The 26739-nt window shown below is 38.8% G+C and overlaps 1 protein-coding gene across 1 annotated transcript in view; it reads left to right on the top strand.

Moving 5' to 3' along the window:
* KIF6 (kinesin family member 6) overlaps window positions 1-26739 on the top strand; it is a 379056-nt gene that overhangs the window by 81673 nt on the left and 270644 nt on the right. The window contains exon 5 of the mRNA XM_065885960.1: window positions 2258-2367. Coding sequence (XP_065742032.1) covers window positions 2258-2367 — 110 coding nt within the window. The remainder of the gene's footprint in view (window positions 1-2257; window positions 2368-26739) is intronic.

Genomic DNA, 26739 nt, shown 5'->3' with positions numbered 1-26739 from the left:
CCTGACTTTTTATTATTTCTCCTAGTTTCTGAAAGAAGAGAGTTTCTCCACTACTGATGAACGTAGGAGTTGGCTGCTCTTTTTGCCTTTCTTTTCCTTTCCTTTTGTATTCACATACTGAATTCTCTATTTGGAGGCTTTCAGAAATAATAATAATAAAAATAATAACAGCAATAATAATAACATCAGCAACAGCAATGATTTATTGGTGCCTATTAGCAGGCCACACATTTTTGGTAGGATTTAAAATACAGAACCTTATTCCTCTGTCACAACAGTTCTGCCATATTCTAAAGGTTGTTATCCCCAAGTTCGTGATTAAACAACTGAGGTTAAGGGTGCAGGATCACTCAGTTATAAAGGCAGATCCAGTGTTCTAACCCAGTTTTGTCTGGTGCTAAGAGGAACTCATAAATGTATGCTAAAATCTCAAACCATAATCTATGGGATATTTCACATATGTTCAGATAAGTTTTAGAAATACGTTGTTTTAAACAGGATCTCAGGATGGTGCTGGGTGATTCCCCATGGGCTTTAACTTGCTCTGAGAATCTTTCAGAGATGGACAGTATGCATGCTGATCATGGAACACTTTTTTCCACAAGTATTTTAAGTAATATTTTAGGAAACACTGGATTAGACTAAAGGCCACTCAGAGTCTGTCTAGTATTTGTAGTCTCTGATTCCTGTACTAATTCAAGCTATAATCCCCAAAATTATGCTGATATGATGCCATTACTAAATGAGGTTACTTTAGTAATGATAGACAGTTGATAGCTCTATCAATATAATTGATAGACCGTTTGTCAGCATAAGCAGCCAGAGTCTCCCACATCAACAGACTTTCTGGCATTTGCTTGGGAAAAACTTGATTAGTAAAGATTCAGTCCATGCTGTCACCTTCACAGAACACCAAACATGGAATTTCAGCTGTAGCTTGAGTGTTTTACTACAGTCATGTGCTGGCTGAGAGCTGCCTTAGTTTTTCTTGTATTATTTCATTTTTATGAAATGGTAGTATCTTTATTTGGATAGTTTGAGACATTTTAGGACCAGAGAATCATATTCTTTTTAATCTGAAGAATGCCGAGGGAGTCATTATCCAATTTCTTCACCTTAATGAGTGTGGAAACAGAGGCCTGACTTGGTAGGGGCTCAGAGCTAGTATGACTAGCATTCCAGCTTTGGATTTGCAGGCCACTGTTCTCTCCCCCATCTCTGTGACTTGGTCTTCTCCTTCTTTGAATAACACCTGTCAGATGTATTGTCCTGGATATAGATGAGAATCCTTTCTGTGAATATCCACTCTGACAATCTGCCGACCTTCTTGCCAGAAGACACAAATATATTCTCCTCTTATAAGTAGCAAAACTCTAATATTCAGAGAAATGGAAGCATTTGTGTTTTGGGGGAAACAAGAAGTGCTATTATTGATATTTGGTATTGAAAAAGTGAGCTTGGAATTTTCTCGAGACCTGAACAAATTCCCTGTTTTATTCCATCTCAGAGGGAGTGGGTCCTCTTTGTCTGTTGGCAGAACTGAGAGTAGGACCAGTCACCTTGACTTTTATCCTAATTACATTGATGCCTATATTATTGCATTTCAGCAATGACCCACAGAAAATACCTCTCCCTAACCAACAGTTGAATATCCCTAATTTGCCACTTGGGCAAGGAAAATTAACCCAACAGGTAAGGTACAGGTAGTGAAATGTTAGTGTCCACTCTTACTGTTACCTGATTGATCTAAATTATTTATGTTCCCTGGAATTCACTTTCCATATCTATTTATTGTCTGTTATCTGTCATTGGAAATTTGAATATTAGAAAAGTTAAAAAGGAATTAGGATTGAAGATGGTAACTCTCTGGCTACTGAAATTTTTAAACTGAAGTAAGAATTCTGTGTTCTGTTCTTTTTTCTGTCTGGAAAGTAAAAAATGGTGTGTTATACAGTTCTGCAACCAAGTTGGCTCATTTTAAGTGTATATTGACTTTTTATGAATAATGTGGAACTAATAAAAAATAACAGACTGAAGTTGCTTGTAATCATGGGTGTTGGCCATTGGGGGAAAAAAAAGCCTCATACATATGGTAACTGGCAACTTGAAAGTGTCACGAACTGAAAATGTAAACCATACAAAGTGAGAGAGTGAAGGAGGGAAACTGTGAGGAAACTAGTGATAAATGTGTTCATCTTTCTCTAAGCCGAATCGTGATTTATAGCCATTTAATAATGTCCTTCTCTTTCCCAATCAGGACAGCAGCAAAATATATACAACGCACATTTCCTATTTGGAAATCTACAATGAATGTGGTTATGATCTATTGGATCCAAGACATGAAGCCTCCAGTTTGGAAGATTTGCCGTGAGTAGCAGAACAACAAAGAATGGGGGAAAATTACTTTCAGATGTTCCCTTCATTTGTTTTCTTTGAAACTTTGTATGTTTCTGGTCTCAATCATAATTAGCAAATACTGGATAACAGAATCTTTTTGCAATATAGTGGATATTTTTTTCAGTTACAACAAATAGACAGTAGTGATGGGACCCAAAACTGCTTGAAATTCATTTCTTGAGACAATCTTTTTTGGAGTCAGCACGAACCAATGCAGTGAATATTCTCGGAGAGTGGGCGCTGAGAGGATTGATGGGATGTGACAGTACTACTTTGCTCTTGCCACATGAAACCCTTTTACTCCTCTAGTTGTGGCCTTTCTCTGAAGAAGGTATTCAAATTAGCAATAAAAGAATCTGAAAGAGAGAAAATAAAACTTTAAGTTTTCCCCAAACGCTTCTCTGCTGTTATTGACTAACACTGACACGCATTTGGTCAGACTGGCACTGATTGTTTCATAACTGAAATATAAATAGAGTCTTCAGAGCTTATCTCTTAATGGAATAAGTTACTCTGCAAGCATTTATATAACATTACTCGCTGCTTGTTTGAATATTTGCCTAAAGTATACATATATTAATTAGTAACAATTCATATACTTTTGTCCAGACATCTTCAGAATGTTGGTAGAGCCAAGAAAATGCATTGTAATATTTTTCTTATTAAATATTCTAAAGCAGTTTAAAGTATATATTAATCCTCTACCAAAAAACTCAACAACCATTTGCTTATTTTAATTTGCAAAGGAAACAAGAAGAGATAATAAAGAAAATAGGTTATATAACCTTTATATACATTCTTCTGTTAATGTTAAGAGTTTTTACATCTCATCTTTTTTTATGCTAACAATATTTACTAGAGGGAGTTAGAAAAGGGGATTATTGTTGGCACTGTTAATATGTGTATAAAAGTTAAGAGAAAGGAAAGATTACTGACTCCATGGAAGAAATTGATTTCAAAGAAGCTATTGGAAATAACTTCAGGAAAAGGAAGCACTTTCCTCATAGGAAGGATAGAAACAGTGGCATTAAATACATAAAGGCCATGTGTCGAGGAGTCATGTGAAGTAAAAGCAGGAAGGCCAGCTGAAGCCAGCTTTTGAGGGATTTGAATGACAGGCTTTTGGTGTGAGATTTGTCTCTATTCTAACAGGCTTCTTAATTAGTTTTCTAGCCTCCAGTCTAACCTGTATACCTCTAGGCTAACTCTTGTTTAAAATCGTTTTTAACAAGTCATATCTACACGGAAGAGCTTGATAGCTTGTTTAGTAATAATCCAGAAATGAAGGGCTTGGCCATGATGAACATGGAGGAGAGAGAAATCTGAGAGATATGCAATAAATAAATAGAAAGAAAGAAGGGAAGGAAGGAAGGAAGAGAGAGAGGGAGAAAGAGAGAAAAGGAAAAAAAGAAAGACTGAAAGGAAGATTATGCCCAGCACCTTGGACTTGACTGGTTTTGCAAAGAAGGTGAATCACAGCAAGTTGGTGCTCTAGTCATTTTACTGACAGGAGATGAAGCTCAGAGAGGTAGGACTTGCCCAGGGTTTCAAAACTAATTGGTTAATGGTAGAACAAGGATTAAAAACAAGATACTCTCACCCTCATGCCAGAATAGCAAAAATAGCTTCAAGATTTTACCATGGGACCTAGAGAATTAAGGAGTCATTGACATAAAAGGGAGATTTCCATTAGAAAACTTGAGTGGGTGGTGGTGATGCATTTCACATATATAACTTGGGTGTCTGAGAATACTGTACCAGATGTTTACATTTACATACATTGCTCAGAGGAAAGAAGTATGCCTTAATTGCATTGGTAGTCTCTCTTCCACCTATGCCAAAGTAAGTCCTTAAAATTTTTAGAAATTATCTGTTAAATTGAAACATGAAGGAGACATTTTGAAGATGAGAGTGGGGAGAGCAACATGAGCCCTGTGAGTCTGAGTCTAATTGATATAATTAGGTGCAGCCTAACTATGGAAAGAGAAAAGTCCTTTGACCTCTAAGAGAGGTAGTGGGATATAGAGAAAAGAACACTTGATTAGAAGTCAGGATATTTGGGTTCTAGCCCCAGACCTGCAATCTTAGATAATTTTTTTCACTTTTCTGGGTTTCTTTTTGTGTGTAAAATGTGGACATTGAATTATATAATATTTAACAACCATCTAACCTCCAATGTCTAGAGTTCAAAGATTAGTGACCTCATAAGATAGGATTTATTTGGTGGCTCTTCTCCCCTTCACAAAAGAATAAGAAGTGATCTAGATATTTTCTATTGTCCTGCTAGAGATAGCCTTAAGCCACTTTTTTTTTAAACATCTTTATTGGAGTATAATTGCTTTACAATAGTGTGTTAGTTTCTGCTGTATAACAAAGTGAATCAGTTATATGTATACATAGATCCCCATATCTCCTCCCTCTTGCATCTCCCTCCCTCCCACCCTCCCTATCCCACCCCTTGAGGTGGTCACAAAGCACCAAGTTGATCTCCCTGTGCTATTCAGCTGCTTCCCAGTAGCTATTTTACATTTGGCAGTGTATATATGTCCATGCTACTCTCTCACTTCGTCCCAACTTACCCTTCCCCCTCCCCGTATCCTCAAGTCCATTCTCTACATCTGCATCTTTATTCCTGTCCTGCCTCTAGGTTCATCATAACCTTTTTTCTTTTTTTAATTCCATATATATGTGTTAGCATACGGTATTTGTTCTTCTCTTTCTGACTTACTTCACTCTGTATGACAGAGTCTAGGGCCATTCTCCTCACTACAAATAACTCAATTTCGTTTCTTTTTATGGCTGAGTAATATTCCATTGTATATATGTGCCACATCTTCTTTATCCATTCATCTGTCAGTGGACACTTAGGTTGCTTCCATGTCCTGGCTATTGTAAATAGAGCTGCAATGAACATTGTGGTACATGACTCTTTTTGAATTATGGTTTTCTCAGGGTATATGCCCGGTAATGGGATTGCTGGCTCATATGGTAGTTCTATTTTTAGTTTTTTAAGGAACCTCCATACTGTTCTCCATAGTGGCTGTATCAATTTACATTCTCACCAACAGTGCAAGAGGGTTCCCTTTTCTCCACACCCTCTCCAGCATTTATTGTTTGTAGATTTTTGGATGATGGCCATTCTGACCCGTGTGAGGTGATACCTCATTGTGGTTTTGATTTGCATTTCTATAATGATTAGTGATGTTGAGCATCCTTTCATTGGTTTGTTGGCAGTCTCTCTATATCTTCTTTGGAGAAATGTCTATTTAGGTCTTCTGCCCATTTGGGGGTTGGGTTGTTTTTCTGATATTGAACTGCATGAGCTGCTTGTAAATTTTGGAAATTAATCCTTTGTCAGTGGCTTCATTTGCAAATACTTTCTCCCATTCTGAGAGCTGTCTTTTCATCTTATTTATGGTCCCATTTGTTTATTTTTGTTTTTATTTCCATTTCTCTAGGAGGTGGGTCAGAAAGGATCTTCTTGTGATTTATGTCATAGAGTGTTCTGCCTATGTTTTCCTGTAAGGGTTTTATAGTGTCTGCCATTACATTTAGGTCTTTAATTCATTTTGAGTGTTCTTAGAGTGTTCTTCCTATGTTTTCCTCTAAGAGTTTTACAGTGTCCAGTCTTACATTTAGGTCTCTAATCCATTTTGAGTTTATTTTTGTGTATGGTGTTAGGAGGTGTTCTAATTTCATTCTTTTACATGTAGCTGTCCGGTTTTCCCTGCACTACTTATTGAAGAGGGTGTCTTTTCTCCATTGTATATTCTTGCCTCCTTTATCAAAAATAAGGTGATCATATGTGTGTGAGTTTATCCTGTTCCATTGATCTATATTTCTGTTTTTGTGCCAGTACCCTACTGTCTTGATTACTGTAGCTTTGTAGTATTGTCTGAGGTCTGGGAGCCAGATTCCTCCAGCTCTGTTTTTCTTTCTCAAGATTGCTTTGGCTATTGGGTGTTTTTTGTGTTTCCATACAAATTGTGAAATTTTTTGTTCTAGTTCTGTGAAAAATGCCATTGGTAGTTTGATAGGGACTGCATTGAATCTGTAGATTACTTTGGGTAGTATAGTCATTTTCACAATGTTGATTCTTCCAATCCAAGAACATGGTATATCTCTCCATCTGTTTGGATCATCTTTAATTTCTTTCATCACTGTCTTATAGTTTTCTGCATACAGGTCTTTTGTCTCCTTAGGTAGGTTTATTCCTAGGTATTTTATTCTTTTTGTTGCAGTGGTAAATGGGAGTGTTTCCTTAATTTCTCTTTCAGATTTTTCATCATTAGTATATAGGAATGCATTAATTTTGTATCCTGTTACTTTACAAGATTCATTGATTAGCTCTAGTAGTTTTCTGGTAGCATCTTTAGGATTCTCTATTTATAGTATCATGTCATCTGCAAACAGTGACAGCTTTACTTCTTCTTTTCTGATTTGGACTCCTTTTATTTCTTTTTCTTCTCTCATTGCTATGGCTAAAACTTCCAAAACTATGTTGAATAAGAGTCGTGAGACAAGGGCACCCTTGTCTTGTTCCTGATCTCAGCGGAAATGGTTTCCCTTTTCACCATTGAGAACAATGTTGACTGGGTTTGTCATATATGGTGTTTATTATGTTGAGGTAAGTTCCCTCTATGCCTACTTTCTGAAGGGTTTTTATCATAAATGGGTGTTGAATTTTGTCAAAAGGTTTTTCTTCATCTATTGAGATGATCATGTGGTTTTTCTCCTTCAATTTGTTAATATGGTGTATCACATTGATTTGCGTATATTGGAGAATGCTTACATTCCTTGGATAAACCCCAGTTGATCATGGTGTGTGATCCTTTTAATGTACTGTTGGATTCTCTTTGCTAGTATTTTGCTGAGGGTTTTTCCATCTATGTCCATCAGTGACATTGGCCTGTAGTCTTTGTGACATCTTTGTCTGGTTTTGGTATCAGGGTGATGGTGGCCTCGTAGAATGAGTTTGGGAATGTTCCTCCCTCTGCTATATTTTGGAAGAGTTTGAGAAGGATAGGTGTTAGCTCTTCTTTAAATGTTTGATAGAATTCGCCTGTGAAGCCATCTGGTCCTGGGCTTTTGTTTGTTGGAAAATTTTTAATCACACTTTCAATTTCAGTGCTTGTGATTGGTCTGTTTATATTTTCTATTTCTTTCTGATTTAGTCTTGGAAGGTTGTATTTTTCTAAGAATGTGCCTGTTTCTTACAGGTTGTCCATTTTATTGTCATATAGTTGCTTGTAGTAATCTCTCACGATCCTTTGTATGCAGTGTCAGTTGTTACTTCTCCTTTTTCATTTTTAATCCTATTGATTTGAGTCTTCTCCCTTTTTTACTTGATGAGTCTGGCGAATAGTTTATCAATTTTGTTTATCTTCTCAAAGAACCATCTTTTAGTTTTATTGATCTTTGCTGCTGTTCCCTTCATTTCTTTTTCATTTATTTCTCATCTGATCTTTATGATTTCTTTCCTTCTGCTAACTTTGGGGTTTTTTTGTTCTTCTTTCTCTAATTGCTTTAGGTGTAAGGTTAGGTTGTTTATTTGAGATGTTTCTTGTTTCTTGAGGAAGGATTGTATTGCTATAAACTTCCCCCTTAGAACTGCTTTTGCTGCATCCCATAGGATTTTGGTCATCGTGCTTTCATTGTCATTTGTTTCTAGGTATTTTTTTTATTTCCTCTTTGATCTCTTCAGGGATCTCTCGGTTATTAAGTAGTGTATCGTTTAGCCTCCATGTGTTTGTATTTTTTACAGATTTTTTCCTGTAACTGATATCTAGTCTCATAGCATTGTGGTTAGAAAAGAATCTTGATACGATTTCAATTTTCTTAAATTTACCAAGGCTTGATTTGTGACCCAAGATATGATCTATCCTGGAGAATGTTCCATGAGCAGTTGAGAAGCAAGTGTATTCTGTTGTTTTTGGATGTAATGTCCTATAAATATCAATTAAGTCCATCTTGCTTAATGTATCATTTAAAGCTTGTGTTTATTTATTTACTTTCTGTTTGGATGATCTGTCCATTGGTGAAATTAGGGTATTAAAGTCCCCTACTATGATTGTGTTACTGTAGATTTCTCCTTTTATGACTGTTAGCATATGTATTGAGGTGCTGTTTGCCTTATGTGTGGAGGTGCTCCTATGTTGGGTGCATAAATATTTACAATTGTTATATCTTCTTCTTGGATTGATCCTTTGATCATTGTGTAGTGTCCTTGTTTCTCTTGTAATAGTCTTTATTTTAAAGTCTATTTTGTGTGATATGAGAATTGCTACTCCAGCTTTCTTTTGATTTCCATTTGCATGGAATATCTTTTTCCATCCCCTCACTTCCAGTCTGTATGTGTCCCTAGGTCTGAAGTAGGTCTCTTGTAGACAGCATATATGCAGGTCTTGTTTTTGTATCCATTCAGCCAGTCTATGTCTTTTGGTTGGAGCATTTAATCCATTTACATTTAAGGTAATTATCGATATGTATGTTCCTATTACCATTTTCTTAATTGTTTTGGGTTTGTTATTATAGTTCTTTTCCTTCTCTTTTCCTTCTCTTGTGTTTCCTGCCTAGAGAAATTCCTTTAGCGTACCTTGTAAAGCTGGTTTGGTGGTGCTGAATTCTCTTAGCTTTTGCTTGTCTGTTTTAATTTCTCTGTCAAATCAGAGTGAGATCCTTGCTGGGTAGAGTAATCTTGATTGTAGGTTTTTCCCTTTCATCACTTTAAATATGTCCTGCCACTCCCTTCTGGCTTGCAGAGTTTTTGCTGAAAGATCAGCTGTTAACCTTATGGGGAGTCCCTTATATGTTATTTGTTGTTTTTCCCTTGCTGCTTTTAATATTTTTACTTTGTATTTAATTTTTGACAGTTTGATTAATATGTGTCTTGGTGTGTTTCTCCTTGGATTTTTCTTGTACGGGACTCTCTGTGCTTCTTGGACTTGATTAACTATTTCCTTTCCTATATTAGGGAAGTTGTCAACTATAATCTCTTGAAATATTTTCTCAGTCCCTTTCTATTTCTCTTCTTCTTCTGGGACCCCTATAATTCAAATGTTGGTGCATTTAGTGTTTGTCCCAGAGGTCTCTGAGACTGTCCTCAATTCTTTTCATTCTTTTTCTTTATTCTGCTCTGCAGTAGTTATTTCCACTATTTTATCTTCCAGGTCACTCATCCGTTCTCGGCCTCAGTTACTCTGCTATTGATTCCTTCTAGAGAATTTTAAATTTCATTTATTGTGTTGTTCATCATTGTTTGTTTGCTCTTTAGTTCTTCTAGGTCCTTGTTAAACATTTCTTGTATTTTCTCCATTCTATTTCCCAGATTTTGGATCAACTTTACTATCATTACTCTGAATTCTTTTTCAGGTGGACTGCCTATTTCCTCTTCATTTGTTTGGTCTGGTGAGTTTTTACCTTGCTCCTTCATCTGCTGTGTGTTTCTCTGTCTTCTCATTTGTCTTAGCTTATTGTGTTTCGGGTCTCCTTTTCACAGACTGCAGGTCCGTAATTCCCATTGTTTTTGGTGTCTGCCCCCAGTGGGTAAGGTTGGTTCAGTGGGTTGTGTAGGCTTCCTGGTGGAGGGGACTAGTGCCTGTGTTCTGGAGGATGAGGCTGGATCTTGTCTTTCTGGTGGGCAGGACCATGTCTGGTGGTGTGTTTTGGGGTGTCTATGACCTTATTATGATTTTAGGCAGCCTCTCTGCTAATGGGTGGGGTTGTGTTCCTGTCTTGCTAGTTGTTTGGCATGGGGTGTCCAGCACTGTAGCTTGCTGGTCATTGAGTGGAGCTGCGTCTTAACGTTGAGATGGAGCTCTCTAGGAGAGCTTTCGCTGTTTGATATTACATGGCGCCAGGAGGTCTGTGGTGGACCAATGTCCTGAACTTGGCTCTCCCACCTCAGAGGCACAGGCCTGACGTCCGGCCGGGGCACCAAGACCCTGTCAGCCACACGGCTCAAAAGGAAAGGGAGAAAAAAAGAAAGAAAGAAAGTAAAATAACATAAAGTTATTAAAATAAACAGTAATTATTAAAAATAAAAAACTTTAAAAGTAATAAAAAAAGAAAGAAGAGAGTAGCCAAACCAAAAAACAAATCCACCAATGATAACAAATGCTAAAAACTATACTAAAAAAAATAAATAAATAAAACGACAGACAGAACCCTAGGACAAATGGTAAAAGCAAAGATATACTGCATAATCACCAAAGAAGCATACACATACACACTCACAAAAAGAGAAAAGGGAAAAAAATATATATATATATATCGTTGTTCCTAAAGTCCACAGCCTCAATTTTGGGATAATTCATTGTGTATTCAGGTATTCCACAGATGTAGGGTACATCAAGTTGATTGTGGAGATTTAATCCGCTGCTCCTGAGGCTGCTGGGAGAAATTTCCCTTTCTCTTCTTTGTTTGAACAGTTCCTGGGGTTCAGCTTTGGATTTGGCCCCCGTCTCTGCCTGTAGGTTGCCTGAGGGCATCTGTTCTTTGCTCAAACAGGACGGGGTTAAAGGAGCAGCCGATTAGGGGGCTCTGGCTCAGTCAGGCCGGGGGAGGGAGGGGTATGGAATGCGGGGCGAGCCTGTGGCAGCAGGAGCCAGCGTGATGTTGCACCAGCCTGAGGCGCACCGTGTGTTCTCCCAGGGAAGTTGTCCCTGGATCATGGGACCCTGGCAGTGGTGGGCTGCACAGGCTCCCTGGAAGGGGGGTGTGGATAGTGACCTGTGCTTGCACACAGGCTTCTTGGTGGCTGCAGCAGCAGCCTTAGCATTTCATGCCCGTCTCTGGGGTCTGCACTGATAGCCACGGCTTGCGCCTGTCTTCTGGAGATCGTTTAGGCAGTGCTCTGAATTCCCTCTCCTCGTGCATCCTGGAACAATGGTCTCTTGCCTCTTAGACAGTTCCAGACTTTTTCGCGGACTCCCTCCCGGCTAGCTGTGATGCAGTAGCCCCCTTTAGGCTGTGTTCACACAGCCAACCACAGTCCTCTCCCTGGGGTCCAAGCTCCAGAACCTCAGCTCTCAGCCCCCACCAGCCCTGGCGGGTGAGCAGAGAAGCCTCTCAGGCTGGTGAGCGCTGGTTGGTACTGATCCTCTGTGCGGGAATCTCTCCACTTTGCCCTCTGCACCCCTGTTGCTGCGCTCTCCTCCGTGGCTCCGAAGTTTCCCTCCCCGCCCACTCCTGTCTCCGCCAGTGAGGGGGCTTCCAAGTGTGTGGAAACTTTTTCTCCTTCACAGCTCCCTCCCAGTGGTGCAGGTCCCATCCCTATTCTTTTGTCTCTGTTTTTTCTTTTTTCTTTTGCCCTACACAGGTACGTGGGGAGTTTCTTGCCTTTTTGGAAGTCTGAGGTCTTCTGCCAACATTCAGTAGGTCTTCTGTAGGAGTTGTTCCACGTGTAGATGTATTTCTGATGTATTTGTGGGGAGGAAGGTGATCTCCACGTCTCACTCCTCCACCATCTTGAATTGGGCACCTTAAGCCTCTTGAGAGCAAGGACAAAGCCTTAATTCACTCTGTGTCTCTGCACTTCCCAGTGTGCCTGGCATTTAGTAGTGGTTCTCAGTGTTGGTCAGATTGTCTCTATAGCTGGTGCCAGCTTTCTGTCTTAAACTACTACTCCTTCTTTAGTAGCTTTGTCCTCTTGTTGGAGAATGAGTTCACTGACTCAAGTCAGAAGTGCCCTCAGTTTCAAAATAGATGTTTTCAATGAACTACCACACACACACACACACACACACAAACACATGCATACAAAAGTGGTTTGAAAGATTTTCTTATCTTACATTTCAGACTATAATTACATGATAACAAATCTCATTAAAATAAAAATGAGAAGATTCTCATTAAGAAAAAAGATTCCCATATGCCAGGACTATGGCCTGTTTACTTCACATATATTCAATAGTATAAAATTCCAAAACAACTCAAGAGCTGCATAGTCTATTGGTGTGGGGATAATGGGATTTGACTGGTATTGAGTCTGCTAGTTTTCTGGGGGTTTTAGGGGATTTGCCTTTCATTAAGGTAGAAAACAATTCTTTATAATGGGGTGTGACTTTTGCTGTACCTGGATTGGGTTAAGCGTATGCACTGTTAATCTGGTTTCACACACTTTTGAACTGGGACAAGCTCTGACTCTGAAATCCTATGAGTTAGGCTGACTGGCATTATTTGTTGTGAGCTGGAATGTCCCAAGCACTTTGAATACCATCCAAAAGCAGTAGACAAAATGTCTGTTGACCTTGGTCCTCTCCTGCAGTCATCGATTTGAGGGGCAATGACAATATACACATTTGATTCCTTCCACATTCTTAAACTTGGCTTAACCGTGTAAAATGGAATTCAAGGTCATTTTGATATTGTACAATAATAGCCTCAGTAACAGGTTCCTTACCACTGAGCAGCACAGCTTCCCCCAAATCACATGATGGATGCTCTTGTTTTTCTCACATGTACTCTGCCTTTTCTGTTTCTTCTTCTCTTATATTCTAATGAGTTCTACCTCTCTGCCCTTGCAGAAGCGTGTGCCTATTGACTACCTGTAGACTTTGTATACATGCTGTCAGGGCACCAAGCTAAAGTCAGTCACTTTTTGCAATTATCGCTCTAGTCATTTGGCAATGATACAAGACCAAAGCATGATCTATGAAAGAAAAAATACATAAGTTGAACTCATTAAAATTCAAAACATCTGCTCTCTGAAAGACACTGTCAATAGACTAAAAAGACAAACCAGAGACTTAGAGAAAATATTTCCAAACACATATCTGATAAAGGACTTGTATCCAAAACATTCAAAGAACTCTTAAAACTCAACAATAAGAAAACAACTCAATTAAGAAATGAGAAAAAGTTCTGAAGAGACACCTCACTGAAGAAGATATGTAGATGATAAATAATTATATGAAAAGATGCTCAACATCTTCTGTCATTAAAGAATTCTAGTTAAAACAGAAGATACCACTACACACCTTTTAAAAATTTTAAACTGGCAATACCAAATGCTAACAAGAAGGCAGAAGAACTGGAACTCTTATTCATTGCTGGTGGGAATGCAAAATGGTACAGCCACTTTGGAAGACAGTTTCCAATTTCTTACAAAACTAAGTATAGTCTTACCATATCATCTAGCAGTCATACTCCTGGGTATTTAACTGAGCTGAAAATTTATAACAGTACAAAAACCTACCCACAAGTGGATATACCAGCCTTATTCATAATTGCCAAAAAACCAAAAGCAACCAATATATCCCTCAATAGGCAAATAGAAAACAAACCGTGGTACATCCATGCAGTGGAATATTATTTGGCAATAAAAAGAAATGAGCTATTAAACCACAGAAAGACATGGAGGAACCTTAAATGCATATTGCTAAGTGCAAAAGCCAGTATGAAAAATCTATACACTGTACGATTCCAACTGTTTGACATTCTGGAAAAGGCAGAACTATTGAAACAGTAAAAGATCAGTGGTCGCCAGTGATTGAGGAGGGTTTCCAAGGATAGAGGGATGAATAGGTGAAGCACAGAGGATTTGGGGGCAGTGAAACTATTATATATGATACTGTAATGGTGGGTACATAACTTCATTCATTTGTCAAAACCCATAGGATTTACAACACAGAGTGAACCCTGATGTAAACTATGGATCTTTAAGTTTAATAAAACAGCAATTACAAAAAGGAATGAACTATTGATACACTTAACAACTTGGATGAATCTCCAGAGAACTATGCTGAGTGTAAAAAGCCAATCCCCAAAGGGAATATGCTTTGTGATTTCAATTCTGTAATATTCATTAAATGGCAGAATTAGAGAAGTAGATCACACGTTAGTGCTTGACAGGAGTTAGGGAGGGAAGCAGGAATGGTTATATGAGTCCAGTGAGGGATCCTTGTAGTGAAGGACTCTTCTGTATCTCGACTGTGGCTGTGGATACACACAACTATTAAAGTGCATAGAACTAAAGCACATACACACACGTGAGCATAAGCAAAACTGGGACATCTGAACTAAATCAGTGGATTGTATCAATGCCAATGTCCTTGTTGTGATATTTTAATATCGTTTTACAAGATGTTACCATTGGGAAAAACCGGGTAATGGGTACGTGGGATCTCTCTGCATTATTTCTTACAGCTGCATGTAAATCTACAATTATCACAAAAAATAATTTTAATTTAAAACAGTAAGTGGCTATATTTTTATCTATAGACATATATATGCATATACACACGTGTGTGTTAAAGCTATTCTGCATTTAGTAATTTAAATGAAAATAGAACTTCTACTTTTGAAAGCTCATTATGTCATATGCTATAAAGGGAATATAGTTAGAATCTAAGTATGTCTCATGAAGTAAAACAGTATAACTACTGGTCTTAACCATAGGGAAAATAGTCACCTTACTTTAGTATAATTTTAGTATTCCTAAATAGGGATGCATATTCCATTTAAGGTTCCAAAGACAGTCATGGTTATTACTGTTAAAAAAAAGTCAGTAAAGTCTAGTGTTCAGTATTGAAATCTTGTCTGTGTTGTGATTTTTAAATAATTTGTCATCAAAGGAGAAAAAGTTGACAGATGTTAAATTTAATTCACCATATTTCTAATACCTACTGGATATAAAACACTGCTAAGTGCCACAGGAGTTACAGAAGTGTCTGCCTTCCTGGCTTACAGCCTAGTCATGTGGAATCACTCATGTATTTAGCAAACATTTATTGAGGTCCAACTTGGTTCCACACACTATGCTAGGCACTGAGCTTACTAACATAGTCTTCGCCTTCCTGGAACTCATAGCACAGTGGATAAAAATAGTACAAAATAGCATAAAGTGGAATATGAAAATCATAAGAGAGGTGCAAAGAATGACAAGGACTTAAAGGAGAAAGAAATCACATCAGGTCAAGCAAACAGAAAAGGACTCATAGAGGAGATGGCGTATGAAATAGCCCTTGAGGGAAGGGCTAGGACTTGGAGCAGTGAAGTGTGGCATTCACGTGGAAACAAAGGTAGGGAAGTTGCAAAGCATAGAGCTTGTTCTGTGACAGTTAATAAATCTGTTCAGCAGGAACCCAGTAAGGGAGCAGGTGAGAACATTAAGATTGGAAAGGTATGAAAGCAAGGATTTGGCAGACAAGATCTAGCCGTTGGAGATTTTTATTCCAGGGCACAGCATGACTGGAACTACCTTTCAGGAAGAAAGAACAGTCAGTAGTGTACTGGACAGGAATGAGATGGATGGAGGTCAGAGTGAGCCCAAAGCATTGTGGGAAGTTATTAGGACCATACACGTGGCAGTGGGAGTAAGGAGGGGCAAAATTGGAAGATGTTATAATCCGGTGGCTCTAAATTTAACTACGTGTAAGAAGCACCTGGAATGACTGTTAAAAATGCAGATTCCTGGCCTCCACCTCCAGAAGGTTCAATTATGTTTGAATAAGCATCCCAGGTGCTTCTAACACAGATGGTCTGCCTTAATCCCTTCACTCATCCACCTGGGGAAAGTTTTTTTTAGAGGTACCAGGGAAAACCTCTCACTTAAGGAAGTGGGTATCATTGTTACAGAGTCTAAGCTCGTACTGCTCGCCAATAATTGCGAGATGAGTTATTGGGGCAAGGAATAATGACTTTATTCGGAAAGCCGGCAAACCGAGAAGATAGTGGGCTCATGCCCCAAAGAACCATCCTGACTGAGTTAGAGTTCAGGCTCCTTTTATACTAAAAGGGGAGGGAGTAAAGTCCAACACTTCCTGATTCCCATCAGCCTCCGGAGGAGATGCGTTAATTTCTTCCTCCCTGCAGTCATTCATGGGTGGGTCTGGTCAGGATGTTTCCTGTGAGCTATACAAAGGTATTTTAGCTTAATGCTCATTACCTGGGAAGCAGGGTTCCCGGAGATGGGCCATTATGCATACTTTAAGCTTATAGGCAACATCCCTTTAGTGATTAACTTGTAGTAGAATACAAAAGCTTCTTCCCTATTACTTCATAATACATGTTTTATAGATGACTAAACTAAGGTTCACATAGACTGTGTGATATTTCCCCCGAATTCTGTGTCTGCTAAGAGGTAGGATATCAACCTCAGTCAGTCAAACATTAGAGCTGGGGGTGATGGTGCTCTTGCCTGGAGGATCCATTTTTATCCTGGTTTTCCATCTGAGCTCCGAGCCGACTGTGGTTTCTGGGCTTCTTCAGGCCCTGGGAGCCTCTTGTGTGAGCCAAAGCTTTGAGTCCAGTGCAGCTCTGTCTGTTGTGTGTCAGACACTCTGCAAGGCTGAGAGCATCTGTTCCTGACCTCAAAGGGCTCTCATCTAGTAGAACAGACTCATACACTGATCATTTTCATCTTACATATTAAGTGACAAGATGCCTTGGGTTCTCTGAGGACACAGATTTCAGAGAAGACTAGAGGAAAACTCTGCCACATTAAAGTCTCCAACCTCACCTGGGCCCTCAGCCTGCTAAGCAATATCTTCACGTTCCCAGAACTTTTCCTCTCACGCCTCACAATAATTATGTCAAACGTATGTCTCCGTAGTCGAGAACTACCTGTCCCAGTTCTCTCCGATGCCGATTGCATCCTTACCTCAGAGAATATGGAAGTTGTCAGACATGAATTCCCTCAACTTCCTGCCTTCCTCCCTCTTTCCCTATCACCTATGTTCCTCTCATCTCAGGAAACTCTGTCCTTTTGAAAGCCAGTCCTTCCACTTATGCTCTGGACACTCCTTGTATCAGTACCAAATATGTTTTGTTTGGTCTACACATTTTATGTTTAAAATTTTTGAAGTTACTGCCTTTAGATGAAACATGCATCCTTCAATTCTTATACCTACCTACTGCATTACACTTTTCATTTGTGTCATTTTTCTGGCCCCAGTTAGCATTTGAGATTTCTGGGCCTGTAAGCACAGATCTCAAAGTTAAAACTAAACTCCAGCCTTTTCTTCAACTGAGTCAATTACTGACACAGCTGGGAAGCAACCTCTCGAGAAGCTGGGGGTGCTGTCCTGCAGGATTATCTGAACAAGTGACCAGTGACCAGTGATGGTCTGTCATACCCTGTGTGACGAATTGGCCAGGGACTATGTTCCTGGAAAACATAGAACATTGCAAATGACCATGGTAGAGGAAAAGAGAACTTCTCCAGCCTGAAAGTGACACACTTCTACCCAAAGCCTGTCCCACTAGAATAATAACAAGGGGAAAGCTGTTTCCTCTACTCTGAATGGCCGATTGAAAAGAGATCATTCTCAATATCAGAAATGTCTTAGATAGGAGGCTGTCTTAGTCAGGGTGGCTACCATAACAAAATACCATAGCCTGGGTGGCTTAAACAGCAGATGCTCATTTACCACGGTTCTGGAGTCTGGGAAGCCCAAGATTAAGGTGCTGGCAGATTTGATTCCTGATGAAAGCTTTCTTCCTAGCTTGCAGGATGGCTGTCTTCTCTCTGTGTTCTCTCATGGTAGAAAGAGAGAGAGAGAGAGAGAACCTTTGCTTCTCAAAGATTCATCTCAGAATACCATCCCATTGGGGATTAGGCTTCGACATAGGAATTTTCTGTGGGGCAGGTGGTGGTGTAGGGGGCACAAACATTCAGTTCATACAGAGGTGTTAGCTTTCACCATCCATTGCCTAATATGTGATGACTAAAAGGATGGGAGAAACAGCTGCAGTATTTTCCTTCATATATCTGGAATGTAAAAATATATCTGTGATTTCAGGGGTTTTAGTCACATGAGATTCATGAATGACATGAAAAACATTGTCACCTCAGTCTATTACATTTTCCTCATGCTTTGTATATAAACAACTGCATACAATTTCTTTTCCTGAGATTAAGAGGCGAAATGCACTTTTAAAATTATGTATTGATGTGGATTTGGGGATGTTTTTTAACTTATTGTCCAGTCCTTGTAATTTGCTGTATGAATTATTTGACTTATGCTGGTACTACACCATGTTTTCTTGAAATCTGTTCCGAATTTTGAGCATCGAAAGTAAAACCATAAGATTACCTAAAAGGGTTTTGCATAACTTGGGCTTGCCAGGTCACTTTATTCTGTCCTTAAGAAGAATACTCAGGGTTTGGAGACACCTGTAACTCTTACAGCGCAAGCAATAGAGAAAAAAAGCATTACAACCTTATGAGAGTGTCAACATCATATGTATGAAGTATTCACTATGCTACAAGAATTTCGGTGATCTCTTTGGGGGCATTATAAAGAATTTAAACTGTATTCTTCATTTTACTAACCATTTAGTTGGAAAATGTAACATGCATATGAAACACCTCAGGAGACTTCCATAAAACATAACTTCTAAAGTGTCCAGCTAATAATGTCTGAAAATGCAAAACAAGGCAGGCAAATCATTTAGAGCTGCAGTAGTCTCATGAATGGAGCCCATATCAGCCAATAATTTTCTGTCACAGCTCACTTCAGTCCCTTCACACCAGTGTCTTTGCTCCCATGATCCTCAGTGATATCCTGATTTTACTGGCATATGCCAAGACCAGAGTTCTGACTGAGCCACAAGCTGGCAGTGCTGCCAAGGCAGGAGGAGTGCTGAGTCATGGTAGAGAGGGTGTATGTGGGGAAGAGCCTTGAGAATGAAATCTCAGTGAGTGAGGGGAAGAGGTTCCGTCAGGTGGCTAGAGTGATCATCTGGACCAGGTGATAAGGGTCACAGGTAGCATATTAATCTCCCTGCTCTGAAACTTCCATAGCAGTTAGCCCACGTATCCGTAGCAGTTTAGCTAATTACACTGGACCTTGTGTTTTCAGATTGAGTTCTAGGATAGTTGGAGACATTTTACAAAATGAAAGCTAGTGATTATGAACCAGAGGTCAGACTGATGCTCTTCAGGCTGGCTGACTACCTATTATCTTCCAGTACATATCTAACTCAATTGAAGAAGCAAGCCCTAGGAATAACCCAGGTGGAAGAAATAAAGGCAAAATAGATCTCTTTTTTGATAGCGAAAAAAGGCGAAGTACTCAGGAAATGTTCAGAGACTTTGTGAAGACAATAGTACAGTTTGGGGTGACAAATAAAAGAAGGCTTGAAGGTATATGGAGAGCTATTAGGAATGAGAAATGTGAACACTTTAAAGAGGTCAGTTCTTCCCATATTGATGTAGAAGTTCAATGAAATTCCAAGCAAAACCCGAAAGGCTTTAGAAAATAGATAGAATTCCAGAGTTTATCTGAAAGGATAAACAACCAAGAAGAGCAAAGAAGTGTTTGAAAAATAGAGAAATGAGGGAGTACTGGTGACACCATATATACTGAAATTCGGTAAAAACTCTAATAATGAAATCACGTTATACTCCTTCAAAATTAAACAGATAAACCAGAATCAGATCCTATAAACATGTTATTATTTAATGTAGATAGAGGGAAGAGTTATTCAGTCAATGATATTGAACATTTTTGTTAGAGAATTAACTGCCAACTGCGGGTAACAGCAGTTCAGTTTACAGCGGCTTAATCAAATAGTCTGTTCCTTCCCCCGCAACCACCGGACATGGTAAGAATTCTGGAGATGGCAGCCAGGGCTGCATTCTCAGCACATGGCTTCGGTCCTCTGCAAAATGCCTGCATTACGTTCCACATCACATCCACATTCCTGGAAGGAAAAAGGCAAAAGTCATGTGCTGCTTGAGGCTGCCCCTTTAACAGTCTTCCCTGAAGCTCTACCCATTGATTTTCACTAACTTATGACTGATCAGAATTATGTCACATGGCCACTGTAGTTGCACGGGAGTCAGGGAAATTCTAGTATTTTAAAATAACTCCCTGAACAAAATCAGAGCCTAATAGGGAGAAAGGGACATCAGATCCCATATAGGCAACCTGCACTGTGAGCCACAATTAGTTATTTGAGGGAAAAATCCATGTATATCCCCCATTTCCTTCCCTGCACCTGTATCCAAAAATAGTAAAAGGCAGATAGCATCATTAATATTAAAGGATATAATAACATGTATATATTTATAATTCTACCACAAATCTGCAAAATATACATAAGAAAATTAAGGAATTATATCATTATCATTGTCTTTGTGATGGGACTCTGTTTTTAAAATTTTTTTTACTTTTAAAATTTTTGAACTTTGTCACAAGAAGAGGTATTACTTTTATACTTGGAAAAATAATAAAATTTATGTTAAAATGAAAATAGACAAAAATAAATAAACTTGTAAAATGCAATAGTGGAAACTTAGAGGTGTATAAAGCTATTTACTTGGCAGAGGAAGTGTTGTGTCTTTCCAAAATTACAAATCCATTGCCTTGAGATCTATTTATTCCTATAATTTCCCCAAATGTGGAAAACTTGAGCACATAATTTGTCATACTGAAACTATAAAATCTGAACTAGAAAGCAAGTATTAGTGAAAATGGGAGGAAAATTATTTTCTTTGAAAAAAAGTTGGTAGCACTAAGGAGATAAATTTTAGTGTATGGGCTCTGTAATTCCATATGAAATTAAGCCAAACAAGACATTTCATTAAACGATGCATTATTTGTGAGCCTGGAGCACCAAAAGGAATGTGATGGCTGAAGCAAAGGGTATTAGTGTTAGAGGGAGGATAACAGCATAGTTTTTTATGTTAAATTTTTACATCTGGAAAATCATGCTAATGGTGGTTGCCTGTAGGCAATAGATAAGTCGATGATAAGCCATGGTTACATACATTAGATTTGGAAGCCATTTGTCTGTTGGTGGTTGCAAAGTGATATTGATTTGGGGTGGGAGAAGTTTGGTTAATTTAATATAATACAGAAAGATGATCCTATCAATTTATTAGCAAACTAAAATTCTATCATATATGGCAATAATTTTGAGAAAAAAGAAGATAGAAATGAAAGTATGTTTCATATAGATGCTAAATCTTAGTGAAATAATTAAATGACAATAACCAATAAATTAATAAATATAACCACCTGTGAGAAAAGTGTTGCTTCTCCTACACATTAATTGTGCCTAGTCTGGTTCTGTCTTTACCTGTCATGGATAATTCTCATTTTGGTTTTTCATTTCTGTAGCAGCTTCCAGTTCTCTTTCTTGAGTTCTTTTGGTGATACCTGTTTTCATAGCATATGAAAGCCTAAGCACAGTAAGAAGCAGAAACCTCTTGAAAGTGTGAAGATGTTGCCACAGTGACATCAGGCATCCTTGAATCATGTAGGATACATTACATTAAATGAATCATTTCAATTTTGCTCCTTTTCAGACAGGCAATAAATCATATACAGGTTGCCAGCACCTCTGAAATGGCAGACTTGTGGTGATAGAATTACTTTAGGGTGTTGATTAAGTTCTTTGTGAAATCAAAAGACCAGAGTTCAAGTCTAATAATATTATTATTAGAAATAATAATGGGGAGATTGATTCAAGATGGTGCAGTAGAAGGACATGCTTTCACTCCCTCTTTCGAGAACACTGGAATCACAACTAACTGCTGAACAATCATCAACAGGAAGACACTGGAGCTCACCAAAAAAGATACCCCACATCGAAAGACAAAGGAGAAGCCAAAATGAGATGGTAGGAGGGGCACTATCACAATAAAATCAAATCCCATGACTGCTGGGTGGGTGACTCACAAACTGGAGAACACTTATACCACAGAAGTCCACCCACTGGAGTGAAGGTTCTGAGCCACACATCAGTCTTCCCAACCTGGGGGTCTGGCAACGAGAGGAGGAATTCCTAGAGAATCAGACTTTGAAGGCTAGCGGGATTTGATTGCAGGACTTCGACAGGACAGGGGGAAACAGAGACTCCACTCTTGGAGGGCATACACCAAGTAGTGTGTGCATCGGGACCAAGGGGAAGGAGCAGTGACCCCATAGGAGACTGAACCAGACCTACCTGTTAGTGCTGAGGGTCTCCTGCAGAGGCGGGGGGCAGCTGTGGCTCACCAAGGGACAAGGACACTGGCAGCAGAAGTTCTGGGAAGTACTCCTTGGCGTGAGCCCTCCCAGAGTCCACCATTAGCCCACCAAAGAGCCTGGGTAGGCTCCAGGGTTGGGTCGCCTCAGGCCAAACAACCAACAGGGAGGGAACCCAGCCCCACCCATCAGCAGACAAGCAGATTAAAGTTTTACTGAGTTCTGCCCACCAGAGCAACAGCCAGCTCTACCCACCGCCAGTCCCTGCCATCAGGAAACTTGCACAAGCCTCTTAGATAGCCTCATCCACCAGGGGGCAGACAGCAGAAGCAAGAAATACCACAATCCTACAAGAAATACTACAATACTACAATGTGGAACGAAAACCACATTCACAGAAAGATAGACAAGATGAAAAGGCAGAGGGCTATGTACCAGATGAAGGAACAAGATAAAACCCCAGAAAAACAACTAAATGAAATGGAGATAGGCAATCTTCCAGAAAAACAATTCACAATAATGATAGTGAAGATGATCCAGGACCTTGGAAAAAGAATGGAGGCAAAGACCGAGAAGATGCAAGAAATGTTTAACAAAGACCTAGAAGAATTAAAGAACAAACAAACAGAGATGAACAATACAATAACTAAAATGAAAACTACACTACAAGAAATCAATAGCAGAATAAATGAGGCAGAAGAACAGATAAGTGACCTGGAAGACAGAATGGTGGAATTCACTGCTGAGGAACAAAATAAAGAAAAAAGAATGAAAAGAAATGAAGACAGCCTAAGAGACCTCTGGGACAACACTAAATCCAACAACATTCACATTATAGGGGTCCCAGAAGGAGAAGAGAGAGAGAAAGGACCAGAGAAAATATTTGAAGAGATTATTGTCAAAAACTTCCCTAACATGGGAAAGGAAATAGCCACCCAAGTCTAGGAAGTGCAGAGAGTCCCATACAGGATAAACTCAAGGAGAAACACGCTGAGGCATATAGTAATCAAGTTGGAAAACATTAAAGACAAAGAAAAATTATTGAAAGCAGTAAGGGAAAAATGACAAATAACATACAAGGGAACTACCATAAGGTTAACAGCTGATTTCTCAGCAGAAACTCTACAAGGCAGAAGGGAGTGGCATGACATACTTAAAGTGATGAAAGGGAAGAACCTACAACCAAGTTTACTCTACACACCAAGGATTTCATTCAGATTCGATGGAGAAATTAAAAGCTTTACAGACAAGCAAAAGCTAAGAGAATTCAGCACCACCAAACCAGCTGTACAACAAATGCTAAAGGAACTTCTCTAAGTGGGAAACACAAGAGAAGAAAAGGACCTACAAAAACAAACCCAAAATAATTAAGAAAATGGTCACAGGAACATACATATCGATAATTACCTTAAACCTGAATGGATTAAATGCTCCAACCAAAAGACACAGGCTTACTGAACGGATACAAAAACAAGACCCATGTATATGCTGTGTATAAGAGACCCACTTCAGACCTAGGGACGTATACAGGCTGAAAGGGAGGGGATGGAAAAAGATATTCCGTGCCAATGGAAATCAAAAGAAAGCTGGGGTAGCAATACTCATATCAGATAAAATAGACTTTAAAATAAAGAATGTTACAAGAGACAAGGAAGGACACTACATAATGAACAAGGGATCAATCCAAGAAGAAGATATAACAATTATAAATATATATTCACCCAACATAGGAACACCTCCATACATAAGACAACTGCTAACAGCTATAAAAGAGGAAATCGACAGTAACACAATAATAGTGGGGGACTTTAACACCTCACTTACACCAATGGACAGGTCATCCAGGCACAAAATTAATAAGGAAACACAAGCTTTAAATGACACAATAGACCAGCTAGATTTACTTGATATTTATAGAACATTCCATCCAAAAACAGCAGATTACACTTTCTTCTCAAGTGTGCACAGAACATTCTCCAGGATAGATCACATCTTGGGTCACAAATGAAGCCTCAGTAAGCTTAAGAAAATTGCAATCATATCAAGCATCTTTTTTGACCACAATGCTATGAGATTAGAAATCAATTACAGGGGAAAAAAACGTAAAAACACAAACACATGGAGGTTAAACAATACGTTACTAAATAACCAAGGGATCCCTGAAGAAATCAAAGAGGAAATCAAAAACTACCTAGAGGAAAATGACAATGAAAACACGACGATCCAAAACCTATGGGATGCAGCAAAAGCAGTTCTAAGAGGGAAATTTATATCTATACAAGCCTACCTCAAGAAACAAGAAAAATCTCAAAAGAACAATCTAATGTTACACATAAAGGAACTAGAGAAAGAAGAACAAACAAAACCCAAAGTTAGCAGAAGGAAAGAAATCATAAAGATCAGAGCAAAAATAAATGAAATGGAAACAAAGAAAACAACAGCAAAGATCAATAAAACTAAAAGCTGGTTTCTTGAGAAGATAAACAAAATTGATAAACCATTAGCCAGACTCATCAAGAAAAAGAGGGAGAGGACTCAATAAAATTAGAAACGAAAAAGGAGAACTTACAACAGACATGGCAGAAATACAAAGCATCCTAAGAGACTACTACAAGCAACTCTATGCCAATAAAATGGACAACCTGGAAGAAATGGAAAAATTCGTAGAAAAGTATAACCTTCCAAGACTGAACCAGGAAGAAGTATAAGATATGAACAGACCAGTCACAAGCACTGAAATTGAAACTGTGATTAAAAATCCTCCAACAAACAAAAGTCCAGGACCAGATGGCTTCACAGGTGAATTCTCTCAAACATTTAGAGAAGAGCTAACACCCATCCTTCTCAAACTCTTCCAAAAAATTGTGGAGGAGGGAAAATTCCCAAACTCATTCTATGAGGCCACCATCACCCTGATACCAAAACCAGACATAGATACTACAAAAAAGAAAATTATAGACCAATATCACTGATAAATATAGAGGCAAAAATCCTCAACAAAATACTAGCAAAAAGAATCCAACAAGGGCTTCCCTGGTGGCGCAGTGGTTGAGAGTCCGCCTGCCGATGCAGGGGATGCGGGTTCGTGCCCTGGTCTGGGAGGATCCCACGTGCCGCGGAGCGGCTGGGCCCGTGACCCGTGGCCGCTGGGCCTGCGCGTCTGGAGCCTGTGCTCCGCAACGGGAGAGGCCACAGCAGTGAGAGGCCCGCGTACCACCAAAAAAAAAAAAAAAAAAGAATCCAACAACACATTAAAAGGATTATACACCATGATCAAGTGGGATTTATCCCAGAGATGCAAGGATTCTTCAATATATGCAAGTCAATAAATGTGATACACCATATTAACAAATTAAAGAAGAAAAACCATATGATAATCTCAATAGATGCAGAAAAAGCTTTTGACAAAATTCAACACCCATTTATGATAAAAACTCTCCAGAAAGTGGGCATGGAGGGAACCTACTTCAACATAATAAAGGCCATATACAACAAACCCACAGCAAACATCATTCTCAGTGGTGAAAAACTGAAAGCATTTCCTCTAAGATCAGGTACAGACAAGGATGTCCACTCTCACCACTATTATTCAACATAGTTTTGGAAGCCCTAGCCATAGCAATCAGGGAATAAAATGAAATAAAAGGAATCCAAATTGGAAAAGAAAAAGTAAAACTGTCAGTGTTTGTAGATGACATGATACTATACATAGAGAATCTTAAAGATGCCACCAGAAAACTACTAGAGTCACTCAATGAATTTGGTAAAGTTGCAGGATACAAAACTAATGCACAGAAATCTCTTGCATTCCTATACACTAATGATGAAAAATCTGAAAGAAAAATTAAGGAAACACTCCCATTTACCATTGCAACAAAAAGAATAAAATACCTAGGAATAAACCTACCTAAGGAGACAAAAGACCTGTATGCAGAAAAGTGTAAGACACTGATGAATGAAATTAAAGAGGATACAAACAGATGGAGAGATATACCATGTTCTTGGATTGGAAAGTTCAACATTGTGAAAATGACTATATTACCCAAAGCAATCTACAGATTCAATGCAATCCCTATCAAACTACCAATCGCATTGTTCACAGAACTAGAACAAAAAATCTTAAAATTTGTATGGAGACACAGAAGACCCCGAATAGCCAAAGCAGTCTTGAGTGAAAAAAGTGGAGTGAGAGGAATCAGACTCCCTGACTTCAAACTATACTACAAAGCTACATTAATCAAGACAATATGGTACTGGCACAAAAACAGAAATATAGATCAATGAAACGGCATAGAAAGCCCAGAGATAAACCCATGCACCTATGGTCAACTAATCTATGACAAAGGAGGCAGTGGTATACAATGGAAAAAAAGACAGTCTCTTCAATAAGTGGTGCTGGGAGAACTGGACAGCTACATGTAAA

Source organism: Phocoena phocoena, chromosome 10 (assembly GCF_963924675.1).
Source record: "Phocoena phocoena chromosome 10, mPhoPho1.1, whole genome shotgun sequence".
NCBI lineage: Eukaryota > Metazoa > Chordata > Mammalia > Artiodactyla > Phocoenidae > Phocoena > Phocoena phocoena.
The sequence above is the reverse complement of the archived record's forward strand: the minus strand, read 5'-3'. Positions and strand labels throughout refer to the sequence as shown.